This window comes from Sorex araneus, chromosome 6 (assembly GCF_027595985.1).
Source record: "Sorex araneus isolate mSorAra2 chromosome 6, mSorAra2.pri, whole genome shotgun sequence".
In the NCBI taxonomy this organism is placed as follows: Eukaryota; Metazoa; Chordata; class Mammalia; order Eulipotyphla; family Soricidae; genus Sorex; species Sorex araneus.
This window is the reverse complement of record NC_073307.1, coordinates 84,366,881-84,383,665: the sequence shown is the minus strand read 5'-3', so window position 1 is coordinate 84,383,665 and position 16,785 is coordinate 84,366,881. Positions and strand designations below refer to the sequence as shown.

At 59.4% G+C, this 16,785-nt stretch overlaps 1 protein-coding gene across 1 annotated transcript; it reads right to left on the bottom strand.

Annotated features, from left to right (window-relative positions):
* Positions 1-2,939: 2,939 nt before the first annotated feature.
* On the bottom strand, positions 2,940-15,770 carry FKBP4 (FKBP prolyl isomerase 4). Its single transcript, XM_055141832.1, has 10 exons — positions 15,267-15,770; positions 12,292-12,436; positions 11,441-11,583; positions 9,881-10,001; positions 9,256-9,412; positions 8,557-8,647; positions 8,177-8,260; positions 7,604-7,789; positions 6,972-7,211; positions 2,940-3,747 (listed from the first exon to the last, which is right to left on the bottom strand). Exons 1-10 carry the CDS (start codon positions 15,369-15,371, stop codon positions 3,649-3,651), a joined length of 1,371 nt encoding a protein of 456 aa, XP_054997807.1. The 5' UTR covers positions 15,372-15,770; the 3' UTR covers positions 2,940-3,648.
* Between the last annotated feature and the right edge of the window lie 1,015 nt (positions 15,771-16,785).

The window sequence follows — 16,785 nt, the reverse complement described above, 5'->3', positions numbered from 1 at the left end:
CAGCCCCCTCACTAGACAGCTTTATTTTTATTGTTTATTTATTTACTTATTTTTGTGCTTTTTGGGCCATACCCTGCGATGCTCAGGGGTTACTCCTGGCTCTGCACTCAGGAATCACTCCTGGCGGTGCTCAGGGGACCCTATGGGATGCTGGGAATTGAACCCGGGTCGGCCGCGTGCAAGGGCCTCCCCGCTGTGCTATCGCTCCAGCCCCGGAATTGCTTTTTTCTTTTTTGTGAGTGGAGGGATGGAGGGTTTGGGAGCACTCTGAGAGCTGTGCTCAGAGATCATTTGCTGTGGTAGCAGGGATCGAACCTGGGTCATCCGGGCGCACAATGAATGCCTTAACTCCTGTCGTATCTCAGGCCCCAGGACTGATTTCATCGCCCGTTTTGCAAGACTGGCTCTTCTTGGCCAAGGTGATAAGAACTTCAGCATACTTTGGATTCCTTCAAGAGTTCTCACAACCCACGGGCTTTCTTTTTTAGTAGCTTTTTTTTTTTCTTTTTGGGTCACACCCAGTGATGCTCAGGGGTTACTCCTGGCGGTGCTCGGGGGACCCTATGGGATGCTGGGGATCGACTGAACCTGGGTCAGCCACGTGCAAGATTGGTGCCCTAGCTGCTGTGCTACCTCTGGCCTGCTTTCCTCATCTTGAAAAATGAGATAAGGGGCTGGAGTGATAGCACCGCTTGGTCCCCCAAGGACGCCCGGGGGGGAGTGATCCCTGAACAGAGTCAGGAGGCCTCAGCACCAGGTGTGCCTCCTCCTCAAAAACTGAAAACTGGGGGCTGGGGTTATAGCAAGTGGTAGGGCATTTGCCTCGCACGCGACTGACCCGGGTTTGATTCCCAGCATCCCACATGGTCCCCTGAGCACCGTCAGGAGTAATTCCTGAGTGCAGAGCCAGGAGTAACCCCTGTGCATCGCCGGGTGTGGCCCAAAAAGAAAAGAAAAAAGCAATTCCTACTGTTCTACCAGCTCTGAATACTTCTAGATGATTAAACATAACTACTCAGGCAGAAGCCCAGAACTGGACAAGCCGTGGTGTGTGACCCAAAAAGAAAAAAAATAAAACCCCAAACCAAAAATAAGATAATATTCCGAAGCCTCAGGTTAAGGTAGATCTTCACGAAACTCTGGGTTTAGGATAAGGTTTATGTAGGAGCACTCAAAGAGGATTAATTCCTTGGCTGCAGAGGCCAGTTTAATCCCGGAACGGGAAAGGACCCAGTCACCAGTGCCCAGGGTAAAGGCTGTGCTGCGAAGTCAGTGAGAGAATAAACAGGCTCCGGGAGATTTGAACACTCAAATACCAGCCCCGGTTCCAGCACCTCCCACACTCGGGCCACTTCCACAGAAAACCGCAATCATCCCCTGCAAAGTATGGGAACAATCTCTTCTGATCTCGCTCCCCACGCGGAGCGTCCAAGGCCCGGCGTGCCACACACAGCAGAGGCTGGCAAAGGGTTGCTACGTACAGGCTCTGGCCTCTAGTCAACTTCACCTGGCAACGTCGGGTGGCAGCGACTTCACTTACCAACAGAGGCAAGGGTCAAGGCCGTATTCCACCTGCTCATTCTTTCATCTTACATGTCAGGGCAGAGTCTCTTGCCCCCGTGCCTGGCTGTCTTTTCCAGGGCCCCTCGGAGGGGGTGGGCTCCGGGGCCCCTCCCCACCCCGAGCAGAGCCCCCACAGCCAAAGACCTCCGGAGCCTAGCCACAGCCATGCTCAAGGCCCCCCTCCAGATGTTTAGACAAGCCTCACGCATGAAGAAACCAGCAGAGGAACCCAGGTGTGTGGGACCCGGGGCTGACACCTCCAAGCCTGCTTGGATAGGGACTGGGCCTCTTCCACCCAGATTTTCCATTTTCCAGTAGCTAGGCGGTCACACCCAGGGACTGCCCCCCGGTGCCGTGTAATCCCACCCACGGCCAACATCCAGAGACTTAAAAAACCAAGCTCCCATGGGGCTGGAGAGATAGCACAGTGGGTAGGGCGTTTGCCTTGCACGTGGCCGACCCAGGTTCGATTCCCTGCATCACATTTGGTCCCCTGGGCACCACCAGGGGTAATTCCTGAGTGCAGAGCCAGGTGTGACCCAAAAAAGCAAAAAAACCCAAGCTCCCGGAGGTGCAACATCTTATAGCCTACTCTTATAGCCTACTTCTCCTTTGGGAGAACCCGGCAAGCTACTGAGAGTTCCCTGCCCACATGGGAGAGCCTGGCAAACTCCCCATGGCGTATTCATATGCCCAAACCAGAAACAATGCTGGGTCTCATTCCCCCGACCCTGAAAGAGCCTCCAATGCGGCACTGTTGAGAAGGATGAGTAAAGAGAGGCTGCTAAGGTCTCAGGGCTGGGACGAATGGAGACGTTACTGAGACCACTCGAGAAATTCAACCATCAACGGCATGATGATGTCAGGGGAAGAAAACAGCAAGGAAGACCAGACAGGCTGCTTGGGGAGTGTGGGGGCATTTTGGTGGCTGTTGGCCCCAACTCCAGAAGCTCCACCTACAGTGGCTTCTCTGCCTTTGAATCAAGACCGGGAGATGAATCCTGTAATTCCCTCATGATTTTTTTCTGGGGTGGGGGTGGGGTTTGTGGAGGTGGTGTGGAGCACCAGATGGTGCTCAGGGGTGACCCACGGCAGGCCTGGGTGAGGAGCCTTGGTGCCAGGGAGCAAACCTGGGTCACAGGCAAGGGAAGCGGGGGCTGGAGATACTACAGCGGGGCAGGCACTTGCCGTGCACGCGGCCTACCTAGTTTTGGTCAGTGCCTAATCAGGCGCAAGCCCTGGGCATCACAGGGAGTGCCCCTCACCCACTTAACCACCGGCTGCCCGGCTCTGGTGCCCTCCCCCCACCCCACAGTACCTGCCCAAGCACCGCCCCCCCCAAGCCCAACAGAAAGGGTGACCCGACACGTGCAAGGCTTTGCTGTTCCACTTTATTGCTCAAGCATGGAACTTGAGGTTGAGCCTGGACCTTCAGAAACGTGCAGAAGAGGCTGAGGCGAGGTGGGGTGAGGCCATGACTTGAGAAGGGAAGCTGATGAGGAGATGGGGGGGAGGCATGGCGTGGGGGGGGAGCGCACAGTGGGAGGGGCAGGGAACAAGGTCCCAGAAGCCATCCTCAGTCACATTGTTGGGGGGGGGGCGAGGAAGGGGACAGAGAGGGAGCAAGCTCAGCGGTGGTTTCCCCCACGCCCCTAGCACCCAGAGAGAGAGACCCCGTGTCCGGAAAGAGACCGGCGGAGGAAAAAAGAGGGAAAAAATGGCTGCCTCCAAGGGTCTCCCCTCTGCAGCATGGTTTCACACCGGACCCCCACCCCCCATCCCTACCACTCACCCCCTCGGACTAACTGGAAACTGGACAGCGCGAAACGGAGGGAGCAAAATAAATTAACATCCCGGTGAGTGTATGCGGATGGACGTTCACTGGACACGTGTAAATGGGGGCAGGACAGAGGGGGGCGACCCCAGCTCGATCCTCCCCAGCCTGCTCCTTTCCCCCCTTCCCCGAAAGCCACCATCCAATCGTATAGAAAAATAAAGGTCTAAGTCACTCAAAATTCTTCAGTTTTACAAAACTATGAGGGCAGAGGGGGGTCGGGAGCAGGGAGGTAGCGGGCCCGGGCGAGGCTATGCTTCCGTCTTCACCTCAGGGTGGCTCCCGGCCACGTTCTGCTTCTGCTCCTCCTTCATCTCCGTGTCCCCTGTGGAGACCGCCATAGTGCTCGCCTGTGGGGGTAGGGAGAGGGACATCGGTCAAGTCTAAGGAGAAAGGGTAACTTTTTTTTTTTTTTTTGCTTTTTGGGTCACACCTGGCGATGCACAGGGGTTACTCCTGGCTCATGCACTCAGGAATTACTCCTGGTGGTGCTCGGGGGACCCTATGGGATGCTGGGAATTAAACCTGGGTTGGCTGCGTGCAAGGCAAACGCCCTCCCCGCTGTGCTATTGCTCCAGCCCTGAGAAAGTGTAACTTATTTTTTTTGCTTTTTGGGTCACACCCAGCTATGCTCTGCCATGCCCAGTCCAGCTCTGGGCTCAGGAATTACTCCTGAGGTGGGGGGGGGGACCATCTGGGATGCCAGGGATCGAACCCGAGTTGGCCGCGTGCAAGGCAAATGCCCTCCCCGCTGTACTATCGCTCCAGCCCCGAGAAAGGGTGACTTTTCCTCCGTGTCCCCACTCTTGCTCGCCTGTGTCCAGATGACCTGTGCCACAGATACCCGTAAGACCCGTGCCCACAGTGACTCCTTCCCCAAGCTACGGAAACACAGTCCAGCGCTGGGGACAGTACAGCAGGCGAGCGGCAGACCCAGGTTCGATCTCAGGAATCCCAGGTGGTCCCCCAAGCACCACCAGGAGTACATTCCTGAGTGCAGAGCCTGGAGTCAGCTCTAGCACGGCGGGGCGTGGCCCCCACTTGCCAAAAGGAAACACACTGCTGGGGCCGGAGAGACAGTCCGGCAGGTAGGGTGCTTGCCCCACATCCACGGTACCCCACAGTCCTCCCCCAAGCCCTGCCAGGAGTGATCCCTGAACAAAGCTGAATCACAGTCTCACTGCCCTCCCGTTGCTCATCGATTTGCTCGAGCGGGCACCAGTAACGTCTCCATCGTGAGACTTGTGGTTCCTGTTTTTGGCATATCGAATACGCCACGGGGAGCTTGCCAGGCTCTGCCGTGCGGGTGGGATACTCTCGGTAGCTTGCCGGGCTCTCCGAGAGGGGCAGAGGAATCGAACCTGGGTCGGCTGCTCCAGTGTGAACAAAGCTCGGTTGGCCAAAACCCCAAGAAGAAAACACGTAACTATCGAGTCAGTTCCACAGACACAGCAGTTCCCCTCTACGTATGTCCTAAAGACACACCTGCACATGCTCATTTCTGAGGTCCTTTATCCCCAGACTGCTCGAAAGGATTAGCCCCAGCCTTGGAGCCATCTCGGAGGGCCGAGTGCCTGCCTCCAAAAGCCAAAGGCCATGGGGGCCGGAGCGATAGCACAGCGGGGAGGGTGTTTGCCTTGCACGCGCCTGACCCAGGTTCAATCCCCGGCATCCCATATGGTCCCCTGAGCACCGCCAGGAGTAATTCCGGAGTGCAGAGCCAGGAGGAACCCCTGAGCATTGCTGGGTGTGACCCAAAAAAGCTCAGCGTCCCCAGACGTGGCGCACGACCCTGGCAACTCCGCCGCCTGAGCCAGCAATTTCTGGCCGTATTGGAACCAGGACCAAACGCCCCGGCCGGGAACTGTGACCTCTGCCAAGCTGCGGCCAACACCCAAGGCAACTTCACAACCATCCGAGTGCATACGTGGTGAGCACAGCCAGCCCCACTGTGTGGTGAGTGTGGGACTCCTGTGTCACTGCAACTGTGTGGTGTGTGTGGGACTCCTGTGTCACTGCAAACTGTGTGGTGTGTGTGGGACTCCTGTGTCACTGCAACAGCGGTGATGGTTGAAGGGAGGTGGGGAGGTCACTGGAAACAAGGTCACTGGGAATTACAGGTGACCACCAGGACACCCGTGGTGACCGGAGCATCTGACATACCGCTGCTTCAAACTCATGTTTGAGGTTTAAAACACTGGAATGTAGAGGCGGGAGCCACAGGACAGCGGGCAGGTGCTGGCCTTGCACACGGCCAACACGGGTTCTATCCCTGGCATCACATATAGTCCCTCAAGCACCACTAGGAGTGAGCCCTGAGCACTGCTGGGTATGGCCCCCAACAAAACAAGAAACACAGGAACAAGAATAAATTTGGGAAAAAAAACCTGCATACAGTTAAGATATTCTGGATAAACTAGGTACCATCAAGTTCATTTCACCTTTTTTAACCTTATTATTGAAAGGTTCAAATTTAAAAAAAAAAAGAAGAAAAGAGTGTTTGCCTTGCATGTGGCAGACCAGGGTTTGATCCCTGGAATCCAGTGAGGTCTCGAGACCCATCAGCAGTAACTGCAGAGTACAAAGCCAGGAATAACCCCTGAGCACTGCCTGGTGTGGGCCCCAAACAAAAACTGAAACAAAAGGTTCAAAGCGACCTTTCTCGGGCCCTGTACTTGTAGTGTTGCTTCTGACCACTGGGGGAAAAAAAAATCGGGGGCTGAAGCGATAGCACAGTGGGTAGGGCGTTTGCCTTGCACGAGGCCGACCCGGGTTCGATTCCCAGCATCCCATATGGTCCCCCAGCACCGCCAGGAGTAATTCCTGAGTGCAGGCAGAGCAGGAGTAACCCCTGTGCACTGCTGGGTGTGGCTCCCCCCCCCAAAAAAAAAAAAAATCAAGAAATTTGGGAATGGGGAGATAAAATACAGTCTCTCTCCACAATGGAAGACAAGCCAAGTCTAAGGAGGAAATGAGCCAAGTTCTTTTACAGACCCACGTGAAATACGCATCCTCACGTATGTCCAGGACACATGCCCAGAGAAAGCCCCTTTGCCATGAGACACGTTTGCTCGTGCCACCTAGAGAACCCGCGATCTATGCCCACGCTGGTGTCCCTGCATGCAGTGACCTACATACGTACATCAGGATGCAAGAACTGGTCCTATCAGTTGCGTGTGGACAAAGACTTGGCTACACGTCTGTGTAGTTTGTTTGACCATGCCAGTGTACTAACCGAGCTTACACAGGAGTCTCCGGACACACACACATACATGTTCTGCGTGTGCTCGGGCCACACCTCGAGGCGCTCCAGGGGACCAGGTGGTGCTGGTGCTAGAATCCAGGCCACGCGCCCCAGCCCTGTGAGCTACTCCTGGAACTAGGATTTGGGGGGAAAAAAACAAAAAAACCCACACAACCCAAAAAACTACGTTTAAAAAAAGCACAAAGCAGCTAAGTCAGGAGTCGCTTTGCCCTTCAGCGGCCAGGCCCAGAGACGTCTCGTTTCCAGGACTCGCAACCACAGGGGATGCACAGGGGACGGTCCCCGGCCCGGGCCCCTCCTGCCCCTCACCCTGCTCTCCTCCTCGGCCAGCCGCTCGAACATGTTGGCGTACAGCTTCTTCTCCCGGGCGAGCTGCTTGCGGATGCGCTGCTGGCACGTGGCCAGCTGGGCCCGGGCGGCCTTGTTGCCGGGGTAGAGCTGCAGGACCTTCTGGAAGTCAGCCTGTGCCAAGTCGAAGTCGTTCACCGCCAGGTGGGCCTCGCCCCGGCGGAAAAGGCCCTTCTCGTTGGTGCTGTCCAGCTCCAAGGCCTACGGGCGTGGGAAGGACAGGGAGCCCTCAGCGCAGGCGGCCCACCCGGCTGCAGGGGGGTGGCGGGGAGAGGGATGTCCCAGGTGGGCCCCAGGGGGCAGATGCAGACGGGGGGGGGGGGAAGGTCCCGGGAGCTTGAATGTACAGGAAAAGCCCAACATTGAGGAAAGCACCCCCCGTTTCGTCCCAGCGGGGAGAGGGGGACGGGGACGGGGTGCGACGTGGGAGAGAGACCCAGGACTGTTAGAACAAAGCCATCGTGGCAGAGGGAGAGGTGAAGACCCCAGCACGGCAGGTGCAGAAATGGCGTTTCCCCTCCTGTGTGTCCCTTACCCGCCTTGGGACCCGAGCACTGGCGCCGAGCCCCCGGCCCGCTCCACAGGAGCCTCACCTTGTTGCAGCTCTCGACGGCAGCCGAGTAGGCCTGCAGCTTCAGGTGACACATGGCCAGGTTGAGGTGCGAGGCCAGGCAGAGCGCCTGGGCCTTCGGTGCGTCCTCCTTCGAGAAGCTCGACTTGTACTCCAGCCAGGACACGATCTTCTTGTACTGCAGGACTGCCTGCTTGTACTTGCCTTCCTACAAGTGGGGAGGTCGAGGCCCCCAGTGAGTTCAGGGGTATCGGTGGGGGGAGTGTCCTGTCTGCAGATACCAGAAACCTAAGGGTACGGTGTCTTCTCCCCGAGCCCAGCCCCCCCATGAGAACGTCTCACTGTCCGAAGACCCGGGTGTCAGCCCTGACAGAAAATCACTGCAGGCACGACAAGGGAGGTGACACGCGAGCAGCCCTCCCAGCAGGTCTTCCGAGGCCTGCAGCCAGTGGCTCATCTTCTCCCCCTCCCCCTGCCTTTTGGGTCACATACCTGGCGATGCTCAGGGGACCCTATGGGATGCTGGGAATCGAACCCGGGCCGGCCGCGTGCAACCCTTGCCCGCTGTGCTGTCGCTCCAGCCCCCGGGGCTCACCTTGTAGTACAGAGTGCCCCGCTCCTTGACTATGGCGCTCTGTTCCAGCTTCTCCTCCGAGTTCATCTCCCAAGACTCCTTGGCCTGCCGTTCCCCACGGGAGAAACAGAACAGTCAGGACCCCAGGGTCCCCTCCAGGCTGGGACCTGGGCTTGGGCGCGGGAAAAGACATCAAACAAACTCACCTTCTCAAAACTCATTTTTTTAAAAAAAATTTATTTATTGAAACACCGTGAGAACAGTTACAGAGTTTTCAGTTCAAGTCTCCGTCATACAATGATGAAACGCCCGACCCTTCACCAGCGCACATTTTCCACCACCAAAAACCCCAACTCCCCCCCCAATCCCACACCTCCCCCTACCTGTGTGGCATACGATACCTTCTCAAAACTCTTGAGGTGCACCTCATACTTGAGCTCGGCATTGGGGGGGATCTGGAACTTTTCCTTCCCGACACTGCCAAAAGCATAGCTGGAGGCAGAAACAGAACAAGACCAAACCAAACCCCTCAGAGGCGCGGCGGCACCTTGCCTGCTCTCAGCTGCATCCGTTCCCTGCTGTTTTTCGCCCCCGAGGGGACCTCCAGCCCGGACTCATCCACCCCCTGGCTCTGTTTCCTGGGAAATGCCTCCCTGTCCCTTGAGACGCGGTGCAAAAAAAAAAAAAGATCACATCCTCCCTCGTGGGGGGGGGGGCACAGTAATTTGGGTCGCTTTGCCTCTCCCACAGCCTTCTGGGAACTCACACCAGCAGATCACTCATTTAAATGGCACCTCACTGAGCAGAGGCAGCCATCTCTGAGCCCCCCGGAATTTCCGGCACGGCACCAACACACAGTAGGTACCTTAGGATCATGAGTGACAGCACACAGTAGGTGCTTTATTATTGGGGCGGTGGGGGACACACGGCACTCGCGCGCAGGGTGTGTGTGTGTGTGTGATTTTGGGCTACACATGGCTTGGCTTGGGGGGCCATCTGGGGGTGCCGGTGACTGAAGGCTCAGAGGCGCAGGGACAGAAATCGGTGGCCTTTAGACTCCACTGCTCGTCGTGGATGCCGGGTTGGTGCCCGCTCCTCACCTGGGCCGGAGGCTCACCACCGACTGCTCGCCCTTCTCCATGCGCTGGAGGGCTTTCTCCAGCCCGCACGGCAGGTCCAGGCTTTCTCCCTCGCCGATCTCAAAGCGCAGTTCCCGCCGGTCAAAAACCCGGTCTTTGTAGGACCCTTCCAGGGCGACTGCAGAGAAAGGGAGGGCCCCAGGGGCCTGAGTGGGCAGGGAATCGAGGGCGGGGCTTCCCTAGGCCGACCCCCCCTCCACCTCCCCGCCCTGCCTGCGCCCGGGGGCCTCCTCCGTTATGCCAAGAAGTAAAAGAGATGTCAAGTCTCTCCTTCCACAGACAGAAACTTCTGGAAAAGAACGTGACGGGGCTGAAGCGCTGGTACCGCGGGGTAAGGTCCTTGCACGCAGCGGACCTGGGCCTGACCCCCCTGGCACCCTATGTCTCCTGGGCATTACCCAGGAGTGATCACTGAGCACAGAGCCAGGAGTTAAGTGCTGGGCATAGTCAAGTGTGGCCAAAAAGAGGGGAAAAAAAAAAAAAAACAAAAAAAACCCCAAAACAAAACAAAACAAAAAACCCACAATGGCCTGTTCAGAGCTAGACAAGGTCTGCACCTCGGGCCAGACGGGACGCCCGGACCTACCCTCCACAATAGCACCCTCGTTGGGTCTGGCGTGGCCTTCGCCGAGCTTCCTTATTCTTCGGAGGATTCCACCATCTTCGTCTTCGGTCAGATCCTCTGGCCTGAACTCAAATAACTCCACCTGTGGAACAAAACATCAGGTGACACAACTCCTTCCAGCAACGAGTCACGTGACCGGGACGCGCAAGCTCCTGCTCCGAGGTGATGCAGGTGGCGGCGGCCGCAGTCCTGAGCCCCATGGATCCGTCACACTGGTGGCTGTCCTGGGCTCAGCAGGGCCTCACCCGGAGAGGAAGTGTCCCTTGTTACCTCCCTGGTACGGCCCTACGTTGGCGGCAGCAGGCGGGCACTCCTGATTTCACCTTCTGACGATGCTCTCCGTGGGCTACCCCAGGACATGAGCGCTCAACACAGAGGAATCCAGCTTCTTTTTTGGGGGTCACACCCGACAATGCTCAGGGGACCATATGGGATGCCGGGGATCGAACCCGGGTCGGCCGCGTGCAAGGCAAAAAAAAAAACACCCTACCCCGCTGTACGATGGCTCCGGCCCCAGAATCCAGCTTCCTGAAAAGCCCCATCAAGTAGGTGCTCAGAACAACGTGACGGGCTGGAGCGATTGCAGGGCGCTCGCCTTGAGTGCGGCCAACCTAGATTCGATCCCCAGCACCCTATGTGGTCCCCTGAGCACCGCCAGGGGTAGTTCCTGAGGGCAGTGCCAGGAGTAGCCCCTGAACATCAATGAGCGTGACTCCCCCAAACCAAGTGACAACTCAAGACCTGCCACCTCATTCTCCCAACACTTATCCCGCCCCTCGCCGCGTCCCTCCTCCCTCACCCCTGGGGAGGCGGCTCTCCTCTTTTCAGACCCCCAGTGTCATGGCTCTGTGCTGGGGAGGGACCCTGGTTAGCCCCAGGATACCCTACGCGATGCCGGGATCGAATCGGGATCGGCTGTGTTGCGAGGCAAAGGCCTTGCACCCATGGACTCTCTCTGGCCTGTCTCGTCACTCAGGCTCACCCTGGTCTCCTTATCTATGGAGTTCTAGCCATAACCCATCTCCCCTCCTTGGGTTGCTCTTTTTTGTTTTCGGCAGGGGATAAGGGGGGTCATACCTGATGGTGCTGGGGATCGAACCAGGGCTGGCTGGTACGCAAGTCCCTTTACCCCTCCCTGCCCCGTCCAGGCCCACTGCTCTTAAAGGCGTGATGTCTCGGGGCTGGACGAAGAGTGCCCTGGCCCTACCCCTGGCCACACACGGCCTCAACTGCATCCACGGCCCAAACTGCCAGCAGGAAGATGAACACGCCTGAGCCCCCATCCGGCTCCGTACCTTAAGAGGGTTTCGGGTCCCCTTCTCCCCGGCCACTTCCTGGTAGCAGCGAGGTATGAGCTGAGTTGAGAGCCAACCGCGCTCCCACCCCCCCCCCCCCCCCAAGGCTAGGCCCTCAGCCGTGGCTACACTGTGTCCAAGTGGCAGGAAGGGCTGGAGGTGGGCCAGACCCGGGGCTGAGATAATGCCTGGCCGTCTGCCTGGCATTCGGTGGCCGGACACTCACCTCAAACACCAGCGTGGCGTTGGGGGGGATACTCGGAGGGCTGCCGGCTGAGCCATAGGCATATTCCGGTTTGCAGGTGATGTGGCACACTTCCCCTACCTTCATGGTGGCCACGGCAATGTCCCAGGCCTTGATGACCACCCCTGTAGGGAGAGAAAGCCAACGGGGTCCTCTCCGGCCGGGATCGGCTCTGGGCGGGCGTGGAGGGACCAAGTGCCCCAGCCAAGGGGAAGCGGGAAACGCTTCCGACAGGGGCCCGGCGAGGCGGCATGGCTGGCTCAGGTCTCAGAGGGCTGAGGAACAGCTCAGGAGTCGGGCGTGTGGCTGAGGGGCCGAGCCCGTGCTCTGGGCCGCGTGCTTTCGGCCCCAGACCCCCAAATGGAAAAGAAAGAAAGAAAGAAAAGTTTGACTGCTTCTGAACAAAGGGGTGCAGGAAACAATCTAGTCCGCTCCTGAGGAGGAAGTGAGGGGATAGTGGGAAGGAGATAACATTGATTTAATTCGGAGCAGTGGGAAGAAAAAGAAAAAAAAATCAACTTGGGGCGGGAGCAATAGCACAGCGGGTAGGGCATTTGCCTTGCACGCGGCCGACCTGGGTTCGATTCCCAGCATCCCATATGGTCCTCTGAGCACTGCCAGGAGTAATTCCTGAGTGCAGAGCCAGGAGTAACCCCTGAGCATCGCCGCGTGTGACCCAAAAAGCAAAAAAAAAAAAAAAAAAAAACCCGAAAACAAACAAACAAAAAAATCAACTGACTAAACTGACTGTAATAAGCTCTTCCCGAGACCGCAGTTCCCACTGAGACCGCTCAGGGCCGCCTGCTCACGGCCGGCCCACCCACAAGGCCTACCTTTTCCCAGGGCGAAGGAGAATTTGTCCTTCCCGTCCAGACTGGAGTCGAACTTGGTGCCATTGACAAGCCAGCCCGTATAGTGGACGTAGACGCGGTCCCCGATCATGGGCGTCTCGGTGCCCGTACCCTCTCGCTTGATGACCTGGAAGACGGAAAGGTGAGGCCCCCAGGACGGAGTAACCACCAAACGACGCGCCCCGCCCCCCACATGCGACACGTGCACGACTTGGTCTCCAAAGTGGGGGTCATGGGGGCTGGAGAAATAGCCCGAATGGCTGCGCACAGGCTCTGCGGGGAGGCCTAGGTCTGGTTTCTGGCACCTCGGGATGCCCCGAGCACTGCGGGGAGCCATGCCCATGCCTCCCAGGAGCAGCCAGAGTACCACCAGTGACCCCGTCCCCCCGAAAGAAACGTTGGGGCTAGGGAGACAGCTCTGGAGTCAGTAGTGCACATGCCTTGTGCCGGCCCCAAATGGTGAAGGAAAAAAAAATTTATTTCCCCCCAAAAAATTTGCCATCTCGATGGGCTGGAGCGATAGCACAGAGGGTAGGGTGTTTGCCTTGCACGCGGCCAACCCAGGTTCGATCCCCAGCATCCCATAGGGTCCCCCAAGCACCGCTTGGAGTAATTCCTGAGTGCAGAGCCAGGAAGAACCCCTGAGCATCACTGGGTGTAACCCAAAAAGCAAAAAAAAAAAAAAAAAGAAAGAGGCTGACCCGGGTTCAATTGCCAGGATCCCACATGCCCGCCCCCTACCCCTAACACTGCCTGGAGTAATTCCTGAGTGCACAAGCCAGGAGTAACCCCTGTGCACTGCTGGGTGTGACCCAAAAAGGAAAAAAAAAATTGCCATCTGCCCATGACTAAGTCAATCAAACTACCTAGACCTTAGAGAGCCTGTGTCCCCGTCCACAGAGCTCTCACCAGGCCCCGTTTGGAGCACAGCTACTAATCCCTTTCTTCCTCCTTCGGGTTCTGAGCCACACACACCTGTGGGGCTACTGCCCGCCCGGCACACACCAAGCATGCACTTTGGCCTGTCCACTCATGTCTCTCTGGCCCCTGATGTTATTTCCTTTTCTCAGAGTTGCTGGAGGTAAAACTTTAGCCGCTACAGAACTACATAAGAAAATATTATCGGCAAAGGGAGACACTTTCTTCTTCTTCTTTTTTTTTTTGCTTTTTGGGTCACACCTGGTGATGCACAGGGGTCACTCCTGTCTCTGCACTCAGGAATTACCCCTGGCGGTGCTCAGGGGACCATATAGGATGCTGGGAATCGAACCCGGGTCAGCTGCGTGCAAGGCAAACGCCCTCCCCGCTGTGTTATTGCTCCAGCCCCAGGGAGACACTTTCATGCTATATTTTCTCATTCTTTTTCAAACGGCAGTGACCACCAGGTCACGGCACGTCCGGTCTGGTCCAAACGGCTAGACTAGGGTTGGCGAGATGGTCCGGCAGATAAGGCGCTTATGGCCTTAACGCAGTCAACTGACCCAGGGCACAACCGGGTCTGGCTCCAACCCCTCGAAAGATATAAAAAAAAATTAAAAGGCCAGAGAAAAGGAGGTGTCTGGGCAATGCAGGGAGCACGCAGTTTATGGGATCTCGGAGAGAGCGCGCACTGGAAGGCCATCCACTCTCACTGGAGCCGAGCATGATCCCGGAGTGCCGGGCCTGGAGGAAGCCCCGAGCACCACCAGGTGTGTGCCAGTACCACCGTAAACTAGGATAGAGCCGCCCCCAAGAAAACACCGGGCTGTATAGATGAGCAGCAACAGGGGTGGACTTGGGACACACACATTCCTTGCTGGTTAAGTCCCAGCGATCCGGGCTGGAAGTTACTTCCCTCTCCAGCCATTAAGAAAGGCCAGAGGGTGGGTGGGCGACCGTGGGAAAGTTTCCGGATCAGGGCTTGAGCGTCGAGGTTGGTGCCAAGGCTCGGTGCCCAGGTAGGAGCGCGAAGGGGGCCGGCCGCCACGGCTGGGAGGGCATGACCTGGGGCAAAGTCAGAAGGAGCCGGCGGGTGACACAGGCAGCCTGGGGCTGCGCCGTGGGGCGCCAAGGGGGTGGAGAGACACTCCTGGGGAAGGAGTGGGCACCAAAAAAAAAAAAAAAATGCGGGCGAGGGATTAGCAAGCCCAGACACTTGCTGATCCAAACAGGCTGCGTGGTCGCACAAACCCAGGTCAAGACGTCCTGCCCCGGCCGCGGGGCCCGCCCCCTAGCAACGCGCGCTATTTGTAGCTAAGCGAGAAGTCGTGGCAAGGAACGCGCAGCTCCCACCCCAGGCCCCGACTCAAAAAAAAGGGCGGTGGGGGGAGGTGCAGGGGGGCACGGATGGGGGTGGGGGGGAGAACTACCGCTCCCGGCGTGCACCGCTCTCCCGCCCCCCCCTCCCCGCCCGGGGCCCGAGCTGGGGAGCGGGGTGCGGACGGCAGGGCTGCGGCGCGGGTGGGCTGCCCGGTGCCCGTCTTCGGGAAGGGGCTGTTCACCCGGAGGGCCGGGATCGTGCCGGCCCGCCGGGCCCCGGCGAGAGTCAAGTTGCACAAAGGCATCCGGGCCAGGACGCGAACTCCGGTGACCTGCTGGATCCCCCAAGACCCCAGCGCCCGGGGTGGGCGAGTTCCGGCGGCGCGGCGGCAGCCCGACCTGGGGGGACCCCCGGGGGCCGCAGCTGCAGGCGAGCACGGCTGCGCCCCGCCCCGCCCGTCTCGGCAGCGCGGCGCACGGCGGACTCGGGGGCTGCGGTGCCGGCCCCCTGGCCGGGCGGGGGGCGCCGAGGCCGGGCGGCGGCGGGCGGCGGGGCTGCGGGGCTCGGCCACGTGGACGCCCGCCCGGCCGCCCGGCCCGCCACTCCCGCCTGGCCACCGGCGGGCAGCGGCGCCGGGTCCCGGGCAGGCGGCGGCAGCCCCGCGGCGCGGTCCCGGCGCGCCCCCCGCAGCCCCGGCAGAGCCGCCCCCCGTCCGTACCTTGAGCACGCCCTCGTCGCGCTTGGGGCTGATGTCCACTCCCCCGAGGGGCAGCGGCGCCGCCTGCGCCGCGCTCTCGGCCGCCTTCATCTCCTCGGCGGTCATCGCCGTTGGCGCCGGGGCAGCGGGGCCCGAGCGGGCGCGAGCGGGTCGGGGCGGCAGCGGGCGCGGGCGCGGGCGCGGGCCGAGTCCCGGCACCTTTGCCCCCGCCCGCCCGCAGCCCGCCGCCGAGCCGGGCGCGGGAGCCCGAGGGGGTGGGGACAGCGCGCCCGGGGGCGCGATTGGTCCCACCCGCCGCGGGGGAGGGGCTGGGCGGAGCCGCGGCCGCAGAACTTTCTAGAGGAGGCGGCGGCGGGGCGCCGGGCGGGCCGGGGGTGCCGCCTGCGCGCTGGGCGGTCATCCTGCCCCTTTGCTCCCTGGGCTTCTCCCCCCTCCCTTAGAGCCGCGGGGACCCCCGGGCCCCCGCCCCCGCGCCCGCCCCGGGCCCGCCCCCGGCCGTTTCCCGGGCTGACCGGATTCTTCCAGATCCTTCTCGAGGCCCCTCGGCGGCGCCCCGCGCGCGGACCCGCCCCTCCGCGGGCCGCCCCGGGCCCGGCGTGCGCGCCGAGCGCGCGTGTGCGCCCCGCGGGGAGCCCCGCGCCCCGGAGCCGGCCCCGCGCGGGCGCTCGGGCGCGTGTTAAAGGGCCCGCGGCCGCGGGAGAGCCCGTGGGGGCGGTGGGGGGACGGAAGGGGGCCCCTTGGGGAACGCGGTGTCCGAGTGTTGTTGACCCACGGCCGTGGACTCCGGAGCCTCGGTGCCCGGGCGAGGTAGCCCACGTTGTCGCCGCGAAAAGGTCCACGAAAAAAGATCCGTGGAGGGAAGACCCCGATTTTGCCCAGAACTTCACCCCAATTTATCGTAGTGTTTGATGGGGGGGGTTGCTCTGTGTGTGTGTGTGTGTGTGTGTGTGTGTGTGTGTGTTTGTATGTTTGTGTGTGTGTAGGGGATTATCAGGTCAGGGGTGTGTGTGTGCGGAGGGGATTATCAGGTGTGTGTATGTGTGTGTGTGTGTGTGTGTGTGTGTGTGTGTGTGTGTGTGTAGGGGATTATCAGGTAGTTGGTGGCTGCAGGAATTTGTGTTCCAGTAATTAAAAAAAAAAAAATACACAACTTTCTGAGCCTTTGCCAGGTGTCTGGCGCTCGTGCTGTGCAGCTTGAACTGGCCCTTTTAGGTCGGCAATTAAATGGGTAATTCGCACACCGGAGCAGTTGGATAATTCTTTATAGTGAGACTTAGAATGTGCAGAAGGAAGACAACCATTTCCTCCAGCAATTTCCAAAAAAATAGGGTGTGGGTGGAGAGGTGGGGGTCGGGAGGGATTGTAGGGAGAATTAAGGCACGGCTTCTTGCACTCTGCTGACCTGGGTTCAGTCCTCCTGGGCACCGGCCAGGAGTGATCCCTGAGCACTGAGCCTGGAGCAAGTCCTGGGCACAGTTGGATGTAACCCAAATACATACCCTGCCCCAGGCTCCCCCCA